The sequence below is a fragment of the Podarcis bocagei genome (genome assembly GCF_964188305.1).
Source record: "Podarcis bocagei genome assembly, chromosome: 5".
In the NCBI taxonomy this organism is placed as follows: domain Eukaryota; kingdom Metazoa; phylum Chordata; class Lepidosauria; order Squamata; family Lacertidae; genus Podarcis; species Podarcis bocagei.
The window spans coordinates 63,889,331-63,910,479 of NC_138129.1; the positions used below are offsets into that span (position 1 = coordinate 63,889,331).

Below are 21,149 nucleotides of genomic sequence, written 5' to 3' on the forward strand. Positions count from 1 at the left end.
GGGCAGGCCGTTCATGTTTGTCAAATCAAAAACCTTCCTTAATAGTTCAAAAGATGATGGAACTTTAAGATATTTCCAGTAATTGTCCAAAGTGGTGTTTTTTGTTTGTAAAGATTTTCAGTCATTGTCATGTCTCTAATTTGGGTAGAGTCACTACAGCAATTAAACTGACCATTCTTGATGTATTAGTTTTCTCCAATAATTTCTATCCTCCTCGTCGAAGATACAGAAAATCCATGCTTGCTATTAATTTGATGAGAGCCTTTATTTTTTTCCATAAATGCCCAAACGCACACACAGAGTGTCTTCTGAATGGCATGAAATGTTGCACATTGTTGGCAACTTCCATAAACCAGGATAAGGAGAACTGTTGCTTATAGTTCTGATTGTCTTCACCTATAACTAGTCCATCATGACCACATCTAGACTGACAACAAGCCAGCTTCAAGAAATATCAGACTGCTCCTGGATTGTATCACTTTATATTTTAGTAAAGGAAGGGGTTGCATGATTGAATGCTCTCCCTGCATTTTAAAACAAACAAACCTTCCTACCCATGAAAAACAATATAGGAGAAGGATTCTATCCAAGCCTCCTTTCTGACATGCTAGTTTGCTCTCTATGGCCATTTCCCCCCCTGCAGTAGTTTTAAAGTGGTAGCATCTAGGAACAATTTTTCCACCTCATTTCCTGATTCTGCAGACCAGGTGACTGCCATGGGAGCTGATATGTGGCATTCGCTGCTTTGAATGAGGGCAGCTCTCAAAAATGCACAGCAACACTGACTCCAACAAGACTAGCCTAAGTGTCAGGCCCTAATCAAAAGAATTTAGGACTATAAAAAATGTAGGGTTACAGGCCTCAAACCTTGGTGTGTACTGAGTTAGATGAACCAGCCTTATTCCCAATATTTCTGTTGCCTGTTCATAACCTTGGGGCATAAACTTCTCACAGTGTTGTGGAGCAGCTCCTGCCCTCTTCATTCTTATTTTTAAGAATCTGTGACCATCTACTAGTTTTTAGGTTGGAGGAGAGCAAATAAATTGCAATCAATGATTTAGTTGTTCCTGTAGCGGCTACCCTCACAAGTCATCGCCTCCCTTCAATCTGGCTTGATTATTTTTTCATGAATTACTCTGTGCCCCTGCAAAACTGGTGCTGGGTATTCAAATATGAATTGTGCTGCTGATTTGCGATAAGTCATACACAGAGAGCCAGCTGAAGCAAGGCGGAAGGAGCACAGAGCCCTGCTTTGATCCCTGCTGCCGCCTTTGAAAACAGCTGGCAAGACAGAGTGGAAATGCAACTGTGAACAAGGGGAGGAGGCTGGGGGAAGAGGGTAAGCCAAGAGCCATGAATGGCCAGGATGGGCTGGAAGGAAGCAGGTCCACCCAAACTCAGACCTTGTGCTCCAACCTGGTCCCTTTTATGTTTCATATGTAAAGATCACACTTTGCTTACACCAGTGTTTCCCAAACTTGGGGGGGGGGGTTGGACTACAATTCCCATCATCCCTGACCTCTGGTCCTGCTAGCTAGGGATGATGGGAGTTGTAGTTCAAAAACAGCTGGAGACCCAAGTTTGGGAAACACTGGCCTACATTAAGGACCACTTCGTTTTCCCCTTCGAGCAGTTTGTTCTCCCCCACCCTGCTGAAAAGGATTCCGCGGACAGCCTAGGGGCTCCTGGGGCGGTGGGTCTCCAAAGCGCTTCTTGGGACCGTTTGAGAAAGGGTCTCTCCGGAGACAAACCCGCTGCTTCCCCGCTGCAGGTGCTTGACCGCTTCCCGGGCTGTCTGGCCACTTTGCTTTTCCTTCCGAGTCACCACTCCCAGCCCCAGGACTTATTTAACCCGGTAGGGACCTCTGCAGGTTTGCACTCGCCAACTTCCATAAGCCCAGCACAGCCCTCGCTGCCTAGGAGACGATGGCTAAGTCACAGACATACTCCGTAATTGTCAAGATGGAAGGGACCATAGCTGTCAACTTTTCCCTTTTCTTGCGAGGAATCCTATTCGGAATTGGGGAATTTCCCTTAAAAAAAGAGAAAAGTTGACCGCTATGGAAGGGACCCGGAAGCTCATCTAGTCAAACCCCCTGCAATGCAGAAATCAAAGCGATTTTCCTTCCAAAAAGCCAACCTGAAGTTAAACAATTAGGATTATATGCCATGAAAATGTCGTTTAGGGCGAGGTGTGCTCGGAACGGCTGTCCCTAGGTCTATCCATAGTTGTCCCCGGCCGCACCCCTTAAAAAGCAGGACTGAGTAATGGACTCCGGAAGCCTTTGCTTCTTTTGGTCCTCCTTGCTTTTTATTTCAGGGGAAATAGTGCGAATCTGGTTAGTTTTAGGAGCAGGAGCAGCAAGATCAGGGTGGGGCGCCTAGGAACAAGTCCCATTGAATCCAGTGGATCTGACTACTGAGCAAACCTTCGTGGGATTCTAACTGCTGGCTTCTACGTTAAGCTTTGGGGTCAGAGGGGGAAGAGACAGGAGAAAAATAACGGGGAGGAGCCAGACCCGCCCAGGCATATCCTAATAGCCCAGGTTAATTAGTCTGGGATAAGGGCCACGCCCACTTCTTTTTACGCATAACCAGAAGCGCGTTTTAGAATCCCAACTCACCCACGAAGGACCGAGCTCCAAAAGCGTGGGAAGGGATGGATGGACTGGCCTGTGGTTTTAGCACATTTTAGGCTCCTGAGTGCAAGCTGGACAGCTAAGGCGGAGTGACTAATAAATGATCCTGAGGAGAATCCCAAACGAGGAGGCATTAATCCTGGATAGAGTTAAAATAAAGTCACACGGGGACATGGGTCTTCACATACACACGCGCGCGCACGCGCGCGCGCGCAGTGGCGCCATCATGGCAGGACTTTGGAGCAGAAATCTGGGGCAGAATGAGCAAGGGGACACCCCACCTTTTGAAGGGAAACAATATGCATCGCCATCTAAACAGAGGACGGGGCTTATAAATACCGCATTTAATCCAGTGTCTAAAAATTACCAACTGCACCAACTGGAAGAAAGAAAGAAAGAAAGAAAGAAAGAAAGAAAGAAAGAAAGAAAGAAAGAAAGAAAGAAAACTTCTCTCTTTCTTTCTTTCTTTTTTAAAAAATCTAATACACTTGAAAGAAAATGCTGACAACTTTGCGACGCTAGAAGAAAAAACGCGATGAATCCTGCAACGTATGGGAAAGAGAACCTAAAGAGCTATGAAGACATTGGCCTTCCTCCAGTTCAGAAGAAAGTTGCTTTGGCAGCCACTGGAATATCTATCTATCTATCATCTATCATCTATCTATCTACCATCAATAGTAACAGCAGGTGTGCCCGGGCCTTCCAACGAAATCGTTTTGCGCGCGAGGCTCTCCTCTTCCTGTCCTGCAAGGAAGCGAAGTTCTCCTGGCAACCGAACCGAACCTCCTGGAGTGGCGGCGGGACTGCCGGGTGGAGCGTGTTTCCCTGCTGCGGCGAGGACGCTTGCCTCCGGTGCTGCCTCCTGGTAGTAGGACAGAGAAAAACAGCCACGCGTGAGATGCACAGCCACGGATTTCCCTCTTCCAGCAGTATAACCTGATACGATTTCCCGGGAGAAATAGGAAGGGAGGGGCGGGGAAAGTGAGGTTTTGCCCCCCTCGTTTCCAAAACTGAAAGTTGGTTTCTGGTTTTTTTGTTTGTTTTGTTTGCAGGACTCGGATCCTGCCTCCCAGAACGGTTTCTGTGTACAGGATCGCAGAAACAACCTATCTGGCACTCCCCAGATTTTTATGCTCGAAAGGTTTTTTTATTTAATTTTTTTAGTTATGTACAAAGAAACCACCCTCCAAGCTCCCGTTGTTTTAAAGGGGCCCCGCCGCGCATCTTCTGCCTAAGTTAGCGTTGCAATTCTCGCAAGCAAAGGAATTGGAGGAACCGTGAGGTTTCGGAAAAGAAAACGCTGCTTGCCATCCTATTGAATTCTTCCTTTCCTTTCAGAGATAGCCAAGCAGTTTCTTGAACCCAGCATCTACCAGGCTAAATCGTGATTTCCCTCCCCCGCCCCCCAAAAAGTGAAGTCTACAACGCGCAAGGGGGGAAACCCACCTGCCTAAATTCCATCCGTCCTCACAAACAGCATCTATAGTGACTAGGCAGTGACGTTTTACAATCCTCGCCTTGCAGAAGGGAATTTTTTTAAAGGAATCAGACCCTGTCATTTCAATAGGATTGCAGAACCGACCATATACAAGGCGTGTAAAACTGGGAAATAACCCATCCCCCAAAGTCTCTTTTTTTAATCGCGGTGATGCCACGTGGATAAGGTCTCGCTTTTATAACATAACATTTAAGGGCGCCTTCGGTTCTATAGTCACAATTACTAATCCTGATTTAAAACTTCCAGTTCTCCCATAAACACCCATGGAAAGGGGAGGAATTAAATCCCAGCTTTTCACCACTCTCTTAACACCGTAAAGCTGGGTCGTGGTGGTGGCTTACAAGAGACAAGAATTCGGGGCAAGAGCTTCCCGCTACGATTAGTCTCCTTCGACGTATTGCTGCTATTGCCTTGCGTAAAAATTTGCCACCCTACTTCGTTTGGAAGCGGTTGCCGTGGAAAAGCTATGGGCCGCCTTTCCCCGGGAGTGAATTTAGGGCTCTGGGTGTTGGTCTAAAGAATTAATCAATCAGCCTAAATTTAAACAAGGGGAATGGGGTCACTCTAAAAATAACCCAGCAGCTGCCCCTAATCCTTAACCTCCTCTTAACCGGGGAGAAAACAGGTTCTCCAAAGTTTAGCTCCAAAATAAAAGGAGGAGGGTTTCGGATCAATGCGCACAGCCGTGAACTCGGTTGGACAGGCTCCCGGGGAGGAAATGGAGGGTCGCTCGCCGCCTCGCCCACCTGCTCGCTTGGGGGCTTTCAGAAAAACCCAGCTTGAAATGGAGCAGCTCGGAAGGAGGGTTTGAGAGTGCTCGTTTTGGATACCCAGCTCCCTTGGGTGTCATAGAAATCAAATGGGCATCGACTTTCCGAGCAAGTGTTATGTTTAGGATCGGGTAGGAGGTTCAGCGAGAAGCATTAACAGCGCGATGGTCCCATGCGTGTCTGCCCAAGAGGTTAGTCCTATTGAAGTTCAAGGTGTCTGGTTCCAAGTCAAGGGCTGCAGGATGGAATCTAGCGCAGAATATCGAGACGAGGATTTGGCATCGACCTGACCTTATTCAGAGTGCTGAGGGATGGGACTGTCTGAGATAGTGCGCGGGGCCGGGGGGGGGGGAGAGAAATAGACCAACAAGGTCAAAATAAATAAAAGCCTGACCCCCCTCCCTCCTCAATGGACGAGCCGTTTCATTAAATGGCACAAACGCGGGGAGGGTTTTAGGGATATGGAGCAGCCGATGGTTAGGGACTAGAAACTTAAACCTCGCTCTTCTGGCTGCGTTCGCCCCAACCTGCTCTAGTACAGTGGTACCTCAGGTTACATACGCTTCAGGTTACACACTCCGCTAACCCAGAAATAGTGCTTCAGGTTAAGAACTTTGCTTCAGGATGAGAACAGAAATCGTGCTCCGGTGGCGCGGCGGCAGCAGGAGGCCCCATTAGCTAAAGTGGTGCTTCAGGTTAAGAACAGTTTCAGGTTAAGAACGGACCTCCGGAACGAATTAAGTACTTAACCCGAGGTACCACTGTACTTTAAACTGGAGGGGGGGGTTGCAAAGACTGAACGACCACCGCCTATTAAAAGAAAGGGGGAGAGGAACAGCCCTCCACATAGAAAAATTAGCATATCAAGGATCAAGCGAGCCTTGAGCCCGTCTTGACACATACGTACTGATCTTCTCTTTTTTTCGGTGCGGATCAGGCCAGCCCCGATCTTCAGCCTGAATTGAGAGGGCCAGACAGGGGTTTAAAACCTCACCCTGAATCCGTGGTGAGCTTTAAGTCCCGCCTTAGGGGACGCCTGACCTGGAAGAGCGACGATGGAAGATCAGATCACACACAGAAACGCACATCCCGTTCACACATCCTCTCTAATCCGTTTACAAATCTAGAGTAATTATAATTAACGAATTGTCATAATGATCATTATTGTGCATTTGTAGAGAGGCTTTAGTGTTGGAAGCACTGTGCGTACATTATCTTGTTATTTAGTCTTGCAGCAGCAGCAACCCTGCAAAGTAGGCCGGTATTATTATCATCTTCATAGCGCAGACGGTGGAGACTGAGAGGTTTTTCCACCTCCCTAAAGCCCTCGCCTGAGCTCATGGCAAAAGCGTAATTGGAACCCGGGACTTCTAGACCAGTAATGTCAAGCGCGCTTATTAGGGGTTAAACTCCATTGAAGAATGGGGTTTATTAGTTCTGTGAAGTCATGAATGGGATTGTAATGTCAGCCTCTGACATTAGTGTGCCAGGCACACTTGCCCTGAGGTAAGCTTACTTACGAGTAAAGGGGTCCGGGTTTGCGCTGCTGTGCTGCATTCCTAAGCATCTTAAGAGTGTCTGCGCAGAAGCAAGACCTATTGAATTCAGTGGCGGCTACTCCCAGGTAAGTAGGGTCCTCCCAGTAGCCTTGGTCCCTAAAACAGCGATCCTGTACCTGGGAAGTAAACCCCACTGAAACAAAATGAATTTACATACATAAGATTACACTGGGAAGACCTGTTGGATTAGGACCTGGAAGACCAGGGCTTGAATCCCAGCTCAGCCAAGAAGCACACGGGGTGACCTCAGCCTGACCGACCTCACGGTGTTGTCGCGAGGACAAAATGGGGAGGCGGGGAAACCCTGTAGTTCGCCTTGCGCTCCTCGGAGGAAAGGCGGAATACAAACGCAACAAACAAATACGCGGGAATATGCTCCGCTAGCCACAAAATAGGACCAGGAATGGAAAGAAGCTTCTCTAAGCCTCGCTGTTGAGAACACTGCAAGGGGCACTATCCTGGTTCTTTGGTTAGCATCTCTGGCGGTGCCACAAACGCTTAGCCATCTCATTTCTGCTATAACTAAGTCTGGGAGGGTCAGATAACCCGGACTACGAGAAAGAGAGAGAGAAAAACTTTTCCAAAGCCATGCAGGGAACTTGGCGGCTGGAGGAGAAGGCTGAATTTGAACCTGGGACTGACTTCCAGTCAGTTTGAGGGTGAACATCAGGGAACAAGTTCAAGGCTGCACCCATCTCTGGTAGATGGGGGGGGGGGGACGCCGACACACAGACACAACCCTTTTCAAAACAGATATACATTTGCCCATCTCCATCTTTCCTCCCTGGTCGTTGCGCGTTTGGTTGGGTTTCAGATGTTTGTTTGTTTGTTTGTTTCCGCGGTTCCCTGCTTCTTGAGTGTTGCCCTGGCCGGCTTTCTCGCGTGTGTGAAAGGGGGCTTTGTAAAACGGGACAGATAAAAATGAGCCACAGCATATTGTTTGACAGAGTGATCCAGGATGATGAAGCGCCTTCTGCCAGGGAGGGGGCGCGGGCGTCGCGAAAATGGAGAATCCCTAAAAAACAGACCGAAGCGCTCCTTTCCTTTCTTCGCTTTGTGACCGGAGGGGATCTGCGGGGAGAGAGAGAGAGAGGAGTCGGCGCAGGATCACGTCCAAGCCGCTCCTTTCAAAAGGGGAAGTCATTTGTTTTGTTATCGAGACAGCTCTGGCCTGAGATTCTCCTGCGTCCTCTCTCTCTCTCTCTCTCTCTCTCTCTCTCTCTCTCCTTCCCCTCCCCTTTTTCCTGACGGCGGATGAAAAGAACAATTTTCGAGAGAAAGGCCCGTTTTGATTAAATCTGACATGCTGCTGATAACTCCATGCTAATGTGAAATAATTAACATAATAGCCATAATTAAAAGCACGCTAACAATGCCATAAATTTATCACACAATTTTACTAGCTTTCTGCCCTTAACTGCTCTCTCATCGTTAATTAAACGTGTTGCCTTTTGCAGAATGGATGTTTGTACATTTCCAGGACAAATATATCCAGTTTTGGAAACAGGACCCGCTCTTTTGGTTTTTGCTTCTTTTTTGCTTTTTCGTGAATTTGCTTTTATTATTAATATTATTATCTTGATTCTATGGAACATTATCTAAGTATCTATCATCTATGTATGAATGAAAACGAGAGAGAGGTGTTGAGATGAAAGTGGTGTTCCCTTTTGTTCTAAAATCTGCTTATGGTTGGGGCCACACCAGGTTGTGGCTGCAGGGAGAGGTGGATGGAGGAGCCTCGCTTGGATCCAGACTGCGCTTTTTCCATCACCACCTCTCCCAGCCCGCTCCGGCCTTGCAGGAAACCTGGGGAAAGTGGCGTCAAAAACACGGTCCAAGGGGGCTCACAAGAGGCGATTCCCCGCCGCCTCCCGCGCTCCAAATCCGGGCCACTTCCGACGCAGCCACCAAAGATTTCAGCCCAGAACAGAACGTCTGGTCCTTTCCAATTTCTACTCTCAATTTCCCCCGCATCTCCGATTGGTCGACATGCTTCTTTGGAAACAAATTGAAATACTGTATGTGTCCGTTTTATTTTAAAGCACCCCCCCCCCTCTTCTGTTTTCCTTGCCTTTATTTTTTAAAAGCCCAGTAGGTACATCCTTCTTACAAACCCCACCAGCCACCCGATCATGCAGGTCAGGGATGTATATACCTAATTAATGAAAGTAATTGGGTTAAGGAGAGGAAAGAGGACACCTTGGGTCCCTCCTTTCCCTTAAAAATATTAGAGAGAGGATCTGAGTCCAGCGTTGCGATTCGCTCTAGCCCCCCCCCCCTCCGCCACCTCCCGTCCCACCTGGTCTCCGGATTCATCTTCAACTCGCTTCCCCGGCCAGATACTCTCTCGCTTTGGTCGCATTAGAAGCGAAGGGGACGGGAATTAATTTCTCCTCTCCATCATAAGTTGCTCCTCTCCCTTCTCCACACCCCCCCACCCCACCCGCAACCTCGGCTCCCGGCTTTGATGCTGGTTATGTCTCTATCTGACTCCTTATCGATCTAGGCTGTACAGTTTCCTTGTCTCCCGTTGCTAAATCTTTTGTGTGCGTATATATCACATGCACACAACCTCTTCTACTTCTGGTAGCTCAAGTAAGGTCAACAGCTCTTCTTCACCCAACCACAATATATATGGTTGGTAGATAGATAGATAGATAGATAGATAGATAGATAGATAGATAGATAGTGGTGCAGGGGGCAGCCACTCTAAACTCTTCCAAATTGGGTGCCTCTCAGTACCCTCCCCACACACCTCCTGTGAAAGTTTGCTTATTATTATAAAAGGGTTTCTCTCCCCCCCCCCCCGCCACTCCCTCCCTGGCTCTCGCCCCCTCCTGCCCGCCCGACATCCCAGCTCAGCTTAGCGCTGATGATTGAAGACGTGTGGGTTTTAAGAGCAAACTTCAATTAGGCTTAAAACAGGATTTACTTAACACCCGAGCACTGTCAGATGGACTGGCCCGTTGCAGAGGCGCTTTCTCGACGGTGACCTTCCTTTTCCTCTGCTCCCCTCCCCACACACCTCAACCCCCCCCATATCACCCATTTCCACCCACTCCACCCAATATATTTGGATGCAGCCTTATTGGGGTAGCGGGGTGGGGTGCTGTTTTTGGGTTCTGCTTTCTAAAGCAATGCTTTTCATTTTTTCCCATTTATTTTATTTTATTGTATTGTCATGCTGGACAAGGAGGGCAAGACAGCCCCCAACGTGGCCACCATATTCAGAGTGACCCGTAGTCCGGATGACAAATCCTTTCCACTCCGCCTCCCCCCCCCCCCGCAAACCCCACAGTCATTTGATGGAAATGAATGGCAAAAGGAGATTGGGACGACAGCGGCCAGCCTTCCCGCTCAGAGCTCCCTTCAACGCCAAAGGGAGACCCAAACTTTCTGTCCAAAAGGGGGGTTTATCTTTTCTTTTCTTCCCTCCCCCGCTACTTCTCCTCCTCTCTTCTCCTGCGCCTTCTCTCCCCCCATCAGATGGTAGCACTGATTGAACAAGAGATTAGCACAATAGATCTCTAATCGAGGGGAAACGTTTCTTTTCACGCTAAGCACCGTAATTAATGGTATGAATCAATTAATTTGACTTTTATTGTGTCGAAAGGGAAAAAAGCGCAACAAATGAAAGCGAGGCTTTTAGCGCGGGTCAGGGCGCATTTTGTTTTGTTCCGTTCTCCCTCCCCGTTTACATTTCCCTGAGAGATTTCGGGAAGAGAGGATGTCTCTCTCGGAGATCTCCAGCTCAGAGAGGTCATCCGGACTCTGGGCAGAGCTCAGCCAAAGGGACAACTTTTATTTTAAAGACCCCAGGAAGAAGAAGGAGGACGAGGAGATCCTATTTAGGAGTTCATTATTCCTTTCTTTAAAAGGAATCCTGTTGTGTGGATCGCAGATGCTATAAAATAAACGGGCTAACTCCAATTCCTCGCAGAAACAAGGAAGAGTTTATGGACCGGATTAAAACTGGGATCATTTGAAAGAAATGTGTTTTTTTTAAAAAACACACACACACACACACAAAGGAAATCAATAGAAACGACTGTCATCCTCACCGAAAGAAAAGGAATATGCGGATTTGGGCGAAGCACGGCGGATTTTCACGCGCACCCGCCCCCCTTATGGATTTCCCCCAAGCAAGCATCTCATTACCTCGCCGCCCTGATCAGCACCTCAGCGAAAAGATAACATTTCTCCACTGTTTTTGATCGATACTTAGAAATACACTGACGTCCAGTCCTTTTCCCCACCGCGACCCAGAGAGCAAGTTCGTACTTGAGTTCTCTTTATTAAAAAGAAGAAGTAAAAGCACGTGGTGAGGGCTTGTGGGTTGGGTGCTGGCTTATTTCAGAGGAGTTTCTTTTAAATCCTGTCCTTTACAGAAATTGGGGGGGGGGAGCGATTTGCGGGAGGGAAACAAAAATAATAATAATAAAAAATAAACCCAGACGCAAAGAAGGACCCTGAAGCATAGCTGTCAACTTTTCCCTTTTCTTGCGAGGAATCCTATTCGGAATAAGGGAATTTCCCTTTTGAAAAAAGGGAAACGTTGACAGCTATACCCTGCAGCTCGGCTTCTTTTTACCTTCGTGTTCATTTAGCAGATCAAATTTACGCTGAAATAGAGAGAGAGAGAGAGAGAGAGAGAGAGAGAGAGAGAGAGAGAGAGAGAGAGAGAGAGAGAGAGAGACCCCTTTTAGGCGGCCGAGGAGCAGCCCCACCTCCCCGCAAGCCAAGGGCTCAGCAGTTTCGAAAACTTCGGATTGCCCCAGTTTCCCGAATAGGTGAAACAGCGAACGCCTATCCCCTCTCGTGTGAGCAAACAATTCAGAGGCAACATACACACCGAAAATTAGATTTACTCCCATGGCCCCCCCTCCGGTTTCTTTGGGTTTGGTGGAGGAGGGAGACGGAATAAATCAATCATGTATTTTCCCAGTGCCACGCGTGTAATATTCGCCCCTCGATCTCTTTATTCCCCAGTTTAGTTCCCCAGCGCGACACCCTCACCGTAGCAGCTTCCCCGTGTCCTTACAAAGACTGACCCCACATTTTATAGGCTAACCTGGATGACAGATACTGCGCTGGAAGAAGTAACGCCACTGAGTTATATAAACCCACTCTATATATATATATTGCTTGGTTTGTCTGCAAAATAATATTCATATGCATTTTGTATATATTCATATACAATATGTATATAGCTATAACTATATAGCTATAATTATCTATCTATCTATCATCTATCTATCTATCTATCTCTATCTATCTATCTATCTATCTATCTATCTATCTATCTATCTATCTACCATCTATGTATCTAAATTAAATCTGTGTTTGTATATCGCCTTCTGGTTTATTTGGAACTGTTTGAAGCCTGTCCTTTCCCCCATCATCCAATTCCCCTTTTTGTGACGGTTGTTGGTGTTTGTTATCCACATCGCCTCCCAAATCACAGGCGATTATTGCAACAATACACAGGATGAACAAACACAAAACAAAGCCACCCACGGAGCGGGCTGTTTCCTACCTAAACCCGAAGTTATTGCTCTCCATTGACATCGCTGACACAAGAAAAGGAAATAGGAATTTGCAACAAACTTTGACGACTCCCTCCTCTCTCTCTCTCTCCCCCCCCCCCCCAGCTTCTCTGCTTCCTTGGGAGAAAAACCACCTTGATCGGAGCTGAATGGAGCTTTTTCATTCGCACACAGCTCCCCCCCCCCGCCTACCCCATTTCCTACTTTTGCATATGCTAAAGTGCCATCCTTTCTACTTCGTTAGCACCTCGCAAAATAATACCAGTCACAACAAAGACACCACCTAAAGATTTCTGCATTTACATTTTTTTCCTTTTTTTTCTTTTGTGGTGCGGGGTTTTTGTTTTTGTTTCTCTGTTTGTTGTTGTTGTTTTACGTCTTTTTTTGTTTTATTCCTTCTCTGCAACTGACCTAATAGATTAATCAATAGCTATTTTCTTATCTTCGGCTCCCAGCAGATGCTGCCGTTGTTTGGGAAGCTGGGGGAGGAAGGGAAGAAAAAACAAAACAATGGGGGGGTGATTTTTACAGACCAAAAGTAGTTCGGGTGGTGGCTGTTGGTGTGTGTGCGTGTTCTCAAAATAAATTAAAATACATTAATAAACCCGTGGCTGGTCCTTGGTCCCTTCAGAATTTGATCGCGGCCCGTTTAGCACAGCTGGAGACTCCTTCCCCCCTTTTGTTTTCTGACATTATCTTATTTACTTTGACAGAAAGAGCATGGATTTTTTAAAAAGAGCAACTCCTCCTCCTTTCGCAAAATTTCAGCCTTTTGATTTTTTCATTCTATTGACAGATGCGTAGATGGAATAATTTTAGCGCTCCTTTGGTTCCCAACAGAAGAAAGTTGCCGGACGAGATGGTTAAAATGAAAGCAGAGCCAAGAGGAGGCTTGTGAGTGTCCCTGTGTGTTTTTCACGTGGCAAAGGTGCTTTCTTTCTTTCTTTCTTTCTTTCTTTCTTTCTTTCTTTCTTTCTTTCTTTCTTTCTTTCTTTCTTTCTTTCTTTCTTTCTTTCCCTCTCTCTCTCCCTCTCTCTCTCTCTCTCCTCACCCCGCCACCCCCAGAGCCTCCCTGAAGGGGCTGATAACTCGGCTGCGATCAAGGGGGCGCGAGAGCCGCTGTTGTCCCTTTGTTGACAATTCCGCGCAACAACTTGAGTTTTGCCTGGCTTGCCAGCGGGGCTGCGCTGACGTCAGGGAACCACGTGGCCCCGCCTCCTAGTATATCTTGCACGGGAAAAGTAATCTATCAGGCGAGCCTTTTTCAAAAGGGACTTTCAAAGTGGCCAACGAGTTCCTCCTCACGCCCGTCGCTTCCCCCGCCCTCCTTCCTTCCCTCTCTCTCTCTCTCTCTCTCTCGGCTGCAAAGACACCACCTCTCCCCCCCCCCCGCAACACCACCAGCCTAAACCTTTAGAGGGAGGGGGCAAGAAAAGAAGGAGGGAGAGGGCAGGAAAGAGAGAGGGTGAAAGATCCTAAAAAGAGGAGAGAGAGGTGGAGAGGAAAGGAGGTGTCTATTGAGAAGTAGGGGGGTTATAGTCAAAGCCTGGAGCCGTGGCTGGAGCTTCCCAGCCCCGCGATGGGGAGAGCGGCTCGACAGGGATCTAACCTGCAGCGCCGGCGGCACTTCCGATGACTTGCGAGCAGCAGCAGCAGATCCCGCGATCCCTCCGGCCGGGGACAGCCTCGCCGCCCGGGCGCTCCGATGCGCGCTCTCCTGCCGCCTGCGGAGACGATTCCCCGACGAGGAAGAACCCCTGAAGTGATCCCAGCCCGGAAGAGGAGCCAGGCGAGGAGTTGGAGCGGAGAGCAGCTTCAGCCGCCTTCCTCCTCCCCCTCCCACCCGACGCCCCCCCTCCCCACCGTCCTCGCCTCCTCCTCTTCCTCGCCGCCGCCCCGTCGCTGCTGCCGTCGCTGTCCTTTACGGAGGGGCTGGCGGGGGAGTCCCTCTTCGCCGCCGCTGCTACCAGCACTATCCTGATCCTTGATCGGAGAGAAAGAGGGAGACCCGGCTGAGAGATCGCTCCGAGAGGACTTGGAGCTGTTCCCAGATGCCTGCCCGGGGAGAAGAAGGCGCCGAGGCCGGCAGCTAGAGGAGGAGGAAGAAGAGGAGGAGGAGGAAGAAGGGGGGGAGGAGCAGGAGGGAGGGGGAGCCTCTTCCTCTGCCAGCTCCGCTACCTGTTGGAGACGGATCTTCGAAGGAGGGGGACTGGATTGGCTCCCGGGCGCCTGGCTGGCCCCCACCCTTCCTCGTTTTGTTTTGCTTTCTTTAAAAAAATATTAGTAGTAGTCTTACCCGCGATATCATTATTATTATTAATCCCCGCTCTCCGTCTCCCGCCACCCTCCCGCCAGCGGTGATGACCCTGTCCGGCAGCCTGAGCTCCAGCGACATGTCCGGCCAGGCGGTGCTGACGGCCGAAGATGTGGACATCGACGTGGTGGGCGAGGGAGACGACGGCATGGAGGAGAGAGGCTGCGGCGGCGGCGGAGGGGCCAGCGACGGCGAGGCCGGCTGCAGCCCCAGCGCGCTGGCCGCGTCGTCGGGCTTGCCAGTCCAGCTGGCCCTCGACGAGGCGGCCGCTGCAGAGCTGCTGCTGGCCAAAGAGGCAGCGGAGACGACGACCAGCGGCAGCAGCAACGGCGGCAGCCCCGTCGAGGAGAAGCTGGCCGGCGAGGAGGGAGCGCCGTCGGGGGGAGCGCCGTCGGGGGCCGCGGCGGCCGCTGCTGCTGCTGCCTCCAGCGGCGGCAAGCCCAAGAGCAGCTTGGTGAAGCCTCCGTACTCGTACATCGCCCTCATCACCATGGCCATCCTGCAGAGCCCGCAGAAGAAGCTGACACTGAGCGGCATCTGCGAGTTCATCAGCAACCGCTTCCCCTACTACCGGGAGAAGTTCCCCGCCTGGCAGAACTCCATCCGACACAACCTGTCGCTCAACGACTGCTTCGTCAAGATCCCCCGCGAGCCGGGCAACCCGGGCAAGGGCAACTACTGGACGCTGGATCCGCAGTCCGAGGACATGTTCGACAACGGCTCCTTCCTGCGCCGGAGGAAGCGCTTCAAGCGCCACCAGCAGGAGCAGCTGCGCGAACAGACGGCGCTCATGATGCACAGCTTCGGCGCTTACAGCCTGGCCGCCGCCGCCGCCTCGGCCGCCGCCGCCGCCGGGCCCTACGGCAGAGCCTATGGCCTGCCCCACGGCGCCTACCCGCACCCGGCCGCCGCCCTCCAGTACCCCTACATCCCCCCCGTCGGGCCCATGATGCCTCCCGCCGTGCCGCTGCTGCCGTCCAGCGAGCTCAGCCGGAAAGCCTTCAACTCCCAGCTCAGCCCCAGCCTGCAGATCCAGCTCAGCGGACTCAGCGCCGCCGGATCCGCAGCCGCAGCCGCTGCAGCCGCCGCAGCCGCAGCCGCCGCCTCGTCGGGGGTGAAAGCCGAGCCCAGCAGTCGGCCGTCGTTCAGCATCGAGAACATCATCGGCTGCGTCGGCGGGCCGGCTGCTACGTCGTCGGCAGCCAGCGCGCAGACTTTCTTGCGGCCGCCGGTCACCGTCCAGTCGGGCCTCCTGGCGCACCAGCCGCTCTCGCTGGCGCGGAGCACGGCGGCCATCGCGCCTATCCTCAGCGTGCCCACGAACATTATCTCAGGACAGTTCTTGCAGCCCGCCGCCTCTGCCGCGACAGTGCAGGCGAAGTGGCCGGCGCAGTAGGCTCGACGGGGCCCCCCCGGGATGCTTCCCCTCTCGCGCTCCTGCTCTTAGGACGGCTCTTGGGTTTTTTTATAATATGAAACGGTCGTAAAGATTTTCTACCCGACGACTCCGGAGAGAGCAGAGACTCCGAAGAAGAAGGGACCGCGGCAAAGTCCACGGACTTCTTGGGACTCCAGTCGCTGGTTCCTGGACGGCGCCCTCTTGGAGGCCGAACCGTTGCACGGACGCTTCATCAGCGCTTAAAAACTCTCGCGCTCCCGCTCACACGTACAAAAAGGAATGCTGTGTCTGTCTGTGCAGGTAAAAAAAAAGCCTAACGCTCAAAAAACCCACGGCAAAGTATTTGTACATATTTGTATTCGGGCGAAAGCGGGAGGCAAAAGACTGTCTTCCCTTTTGCGGTTTTTATTTTTTTAAAACGAGCCACATTTGGGGGGGAAATAAAGGAAACACACACACGCGCAAGCAAAGGATTGGGAGCCCCGAACTTTCACTTTTGTTGAAGGTTCTTATTCTCCTCGGTCGTTTCCTTCGGCAGGGGAAAAATAAGCCCGAACACACACCGGAATAATGAGGGGGGGGCATTTTGATTTTGGATAGGAGGAAAAGAAAATAACAAAAAGAAATCGAGCAAAAAATGAAATAGGGGAATTCCCCTATCGTTCTATTATAGAAGTCTGTTTATATATGAATGAATATATGTATTCTAAATGTTATCCCTTCGTGTTGTACACAGCTTTGTAAATAAATTTTTAAAGCGGTGCTTTTGGTTGTTGACTTCCTACTGATGGGAGCGTGTGAAATCACTCGAGGCAGAGGAGATGCCGTGGAAAAACAATTTCGCGGCGTCAGGTAGGAAGTCGAGGCCCTCAGGTGGGAGAAGATTCAGTTTAAACCGCTGGGATTCGCTTCCCCGCAAAGGTGGGCATTCCGGTGCCTTAAAACGGAATAGGCGAAGGGTAGCTATCACAGATTCCACGAAAAATATCGCCCTTAACATTTTTTAAATAATGATGTTGATGATGGAAAACATATAAAGACAACTTCCCATGTAAATACCTGCAAAATTACGCAGCGCGAGTTTTAATTTCGCAAAGGATCTTATATACAGATTTTAAGATCTCAGGTTACTGAAAATGCCTTCGTTAATAAAGCAAGCTGGACCAGGGTTGTTCGCTGAGGCCAAATTGTTTCTCGGTGGTGGTGGTAAAAGAACAACACCCCCCCCCAAGCTATAGGAGAGGAAATCGAATTAAAGACGGAATCAGCATTAACAAAAAATAAATTAAGTTTTCCATTCTCATCCAATAACCGGCTAACTTTAATTCTCCGCCAAGGTTCCTTTTCCTTACCCAAATAATGCATTTCCTCCCGCTTTTACAGCAGAGGAAAAGGCGTCAGGCTTCTCACCTGCTCGACTCTGAAGGTGTGGGTCGCTTTGTGCGATGTCTGCGAATACTGAGGTTTAACTCCAGGTTTTCGAACTGAAGGCTTGGAACGGTTTTTGGTTTTTTTTCCCCCTTCCTGAAATAGAAACAAAGGTATAGGGCACAACCCAGAATCACCCACCTTTGTGAATGAAAGCTCCTCTTTTAACAAGCAGCTACGCGGTGAGGTTGCGGCGCGATGGAAAAAAGAAGGTGTGCGTTACAAACCTATCCTCGACGAAAAAAAATGTCTTGAAGCAGGAAATCGTGCCTTTTTGCTGTGTCCTATCGGGTAAAGACGTCTCTATAGCTATTCCTATATATCAGTAGCCTTGTAGATAGAGATCTGTGGCTAGAGAAATGGGGATATTTGGGGTCATATTTTAAGTCACGGAGGGGCCTGGCGAGGAGGTGGAGAGGGGAGCCATTTGACTCAATGGGCGCATTTCCCCTCGACTTTCTGAGAATGTAGATCCCACCCTATGGCGTGATATAAACCATTTCGGAGCGAATTTGTTTGCATTCTGAAAGAAAGGAGACAACCGAAAGCTTCAAAGGGTAGGAAATATGGGTATGGCGCGCGCGCGGGTATGTATCTGATATCTCTATCTATCTATGTATTATATATATATATACATGGCAGTGGAAGTGCAAATGACCCCTCTCTCTTTGGAACAAAACACGCGCTTTGTCAGTTGCGGGAAGGCCAGGATTTCGTTCTGCTCTGTCCCTGGTCAGGAACGGGCCTTGCTCAGTTCCCTTAGCGCAGGCGAGAGGCTGGATAGTCGCCTGGAGGCGCCTTTAAGGAGGGCCGCTGTCCTTGCCTGGTGCACAATTTGTTTTCCAGATAAACCATAAATATTATTCCACCCTAAGTAAACATTTAGACCTCGGGATATGTGGACGAAAATAAAGTAAGCTGCCTGGTGACGGGGGGGGCGGCGGGGAGGAGGCGGAGAGCGAGTGCTTGAACTTTATAAATAAGGACCTGCTAATCATTTGACACTCCGAGGCAAACAGGCAGCTCATCCAAGCGGGCGATTAGGTATCAGCCGCTTTTCCAAGCAGGTCCCTACATGGAAGCACCGTGTGTGTGTGTGTGTGTGTGTGTGTGTGTGTGTGTGTGTGTGTTCCGTCCTCCCCCCGTCGGGCCGCTGTGGCCTCCCATTTTCGCTCCTTTCTGCCCCCCTTACCAAAATCTCTCTCTCTCTCTCTCTCCTTTTAAAAAATCTCTCTGCTTGTCTGTCTCTCTTTTCCTTTTATTTATTTTTTCTTCCAAGGCCAGAGAAACGGATTTAACTTGCTCGGTGCGCTGCTGCCTCTCCTCCTGCTGCCGCTATAAAAGTCACAAGTTGTTTCACAGTTGTGTCTGGCTAATCGGTTTTTACACAAACAGCAAATGGTCCGTGGGTTGTGCAAAACCCCGGTCTATATTTAGCTGATACCCCTGGGAAAAGAGGAAGGGGGCTCCTCTTGAATTCACGGGCCGGCTCGCCGTTGCTGCTGAGCCAGGCCTTCGCCATGACATTGGATAACAGAGGGCTCATTCCAGCCCTGATCCTTTGTTACTTATAAAATTACTCCCTTCATATTTCCGCGCATAGCTCCAATGCCTCGCATGGCGGAGGGGAGGGTGTGTGTGTGTGTGTGTGTGTGTTGAGTGTCACCAGAAGCCTTTTGGTTTAAAGTGGAATAAGGTCCACGCAACACACCCAAAGGCGTCCCCGGGCATCATCTGGAGGTAGAAGAGAAGGAGGGAGGGCAAGGGAAAGAGAGCCGTCAACTTTCTGCCCAATTGGCTCCGCTTGACAGAAAGGAAAGGGGGGGAGGGAGAGGAAAACCTCGAGACTTTTCTGCTTGGACCTTTTTTTTGTCTCGTGGCGTGCAAGAGAATATATAGGGCATGATAATCAGGAAAGACATTGCTGCTTGGGTACCAGGCACCAAGGTGTAGAGTTAGGGGAATTTCCAGTTTCAACAGGAATCATAAAATTCTCTGTTTTTCTCCCTTTGCGTGTATCAGAGCAGCTCCTTGATCCGAGCAGGAAGGATCGGGGATCCAGATTCCAGATCGAGGCGCTTCTCCTTCTTAAGGGGATCCCCGCTCTCTGACCAGCTCAGAGGTGGATCCTTTGAGTCAAATCGAATCCTTCTCCACGGCGTTAGGTTGTGTCCAAGCGGCTGGGAATAGTTAAGAGCTAGGCATTTGCATTCGCAAACCTAAAACCCCCCAATGGCTGGTGCCTGTGCTGAAGGCCACAGGAAAGCGCATTTGGAATTATTAGTGTTAGGCATAAGGAGCTGTGGTGAGAGAGACAGAGAAGGAAGGGAAGAGGGCGGCCATTGATGTTAACGCCAGGAATCCGGGGAGAAAAAGTCCGAAGAAGAGGCAGGCAGGTGAAGCTGGACCCTGGAAGGATGACAGCCTTGTAGTGGCAGAGTGACGCCTCTAGGGGGCTTTTGTCGTGCGCAGAGTTCTCCTGCTCTCTTGGATCGTTGCCTTCCAGCCTCCAGGCCCATTGAATGAAAACCGGGACAGAAAGAGGGGCGCCTCATTTTATCCTTGAATCTTGGGTTGGGGCGTCGTCATATCATGGCAAGAGGAGGAAGAGAACTTTACATTTTAGGGGCTAAACAGGGGGAGAATCCCAGAGAAAGCCACGAGAAGATGGTCATCCTTACGCGGCTTAACTGGGGAGATGTGCAAGACACGGGAGGAGGCGGATATAGTTGGGCAGATGCTCAGATATATAGGCAGGCGAGAGAAAGGCGGGAGGGGACTTCTGGGGAACAGATAATCGATCTCGAATGCTAGGCATTGATTTCGCAGAATATATGCCCGTTTGCCTTCTGACCCTTCTGAAGCGTCAGTCAATGTCAAGAGGGACGTCATATTTTTCAGGATAGACACCTGGGTGTTTGTGTTTCATCTGGTTTGAATTGGGGAAGGAATGTTAGGTGAGTAGATGCATCTCGGTACACCCCCCCCAAAAAAAGTGCTGTGGAAGAGTAGTAGTTACAACAAAAACAACCCAATTCGGCTCTTTGCGTTGGTTGCTGCAGTATAGTAAGCGCAGGTGTAAGGGGCGATAGAGATAGTAGTATCTTGGTCACGTTTCGGACCCCATTCCCAGGACCTGCCCGTTCCTTCCTGCCCAGAACTATGGCGGCAAAAGAGAAGACAAATTCTTCCCAATTCCAGCAGTGCCACCAGCCCCCTAACAAAAGGCCAGCCCCCCTAACAAAAATCCTGGCTACGCCCATGCCACGATCCAAATTCTCAGAATACCATCATTTTTCATTTTCATTGTCCTTCCATTTTCTCTTCTCTGCCATCCTCCAGACACCCAACTGTTCAACTAAAACAAACGCCTGTTTTAACCAGACATGACACTCTGTCCTCTGGAGCATTTTCAAAGTAACAAGATAATGGGTGGTGTTCAACTAAGTATTACTCAGATCAGGCCAATTGAAATTTATGGACCTAACTTAGGCAGGTTCATTAATTTCAATGGGATTGCTCTGAGTAAGACTTAGTTGAACACTACCCTTTTAGTTGTTTATTATTATTTAGTTACATATATCCCCCTTTTCCATTAAGAATCATCTTACTAACAATAAAATCCAAACAGATAATAAGTCAGCAACATCCCAAGAACTCTCACAGTAAAGTCAGACCCAGTTAAATAAAACAATTATAGCAAGGATGCAGATTAACCATAGAGCACTGAAGAAAAACACATCACTTCACTGGCAAAACATCTGTTTAAATAATATGGGGTTTACCTGTCGAAAAGTCGGGAGATTTCATCAGGAGAAGGGAATCCTTCAGGTAGCCTGTTCCCAAGCCATTTAGGGTTTTGTACATTATAACGAATGGTGTGTGCGTGGGGGGGGGGGGTTGGCTAGGCCAACAGTTGGTGATGGATTGTATCTTAGTCATTTCTCCCTTTTGGATTCTCCCGTGCTGAAGCTGAAAGACCTTACCTGGTGGCTC

At 49.5% G+C, this 21,149-nt stretch overlaps 1 protein-coding gene and 1 long non-coding RNA gene across 2 annotated transcripts; one reads left to right on the forward strand and one right to left on the reverse strand.

The window, feature by feature from the left end:
• Window positions 1-246: 246 nt before the first annotated feature.
• On the reverse strand, window positions 247-18,041 carry LOC308586822. The gene is made up of 2 exons (XR_014008068.1): window positions 17,295-18,041; window positions 247-3,501 (listed from the first exon to the last, which is right to left on the reverse strand). It is a non-coding gene; the product is annotated as an uncharacterized lncRNA (long non-coding RNA).
• Window positions 14,227-16,488, forward strand: FOXD3 (forkhead box D3). The gene has a single exon (XM_081193847.1). It carries the CDS (start codon window positions 14,373-14,375, stop codon window positions 15,720-15,722), a length of 1,350 nt encoding a protein of 449 aa, XP_081049973.1. The 5' UTR covers window positions 14,227-14,372; the 3' UTR covers window positions 15,723-16,488.
• Window positions 18,042-21,149: the final 3,108 nt, after the last annotated feature.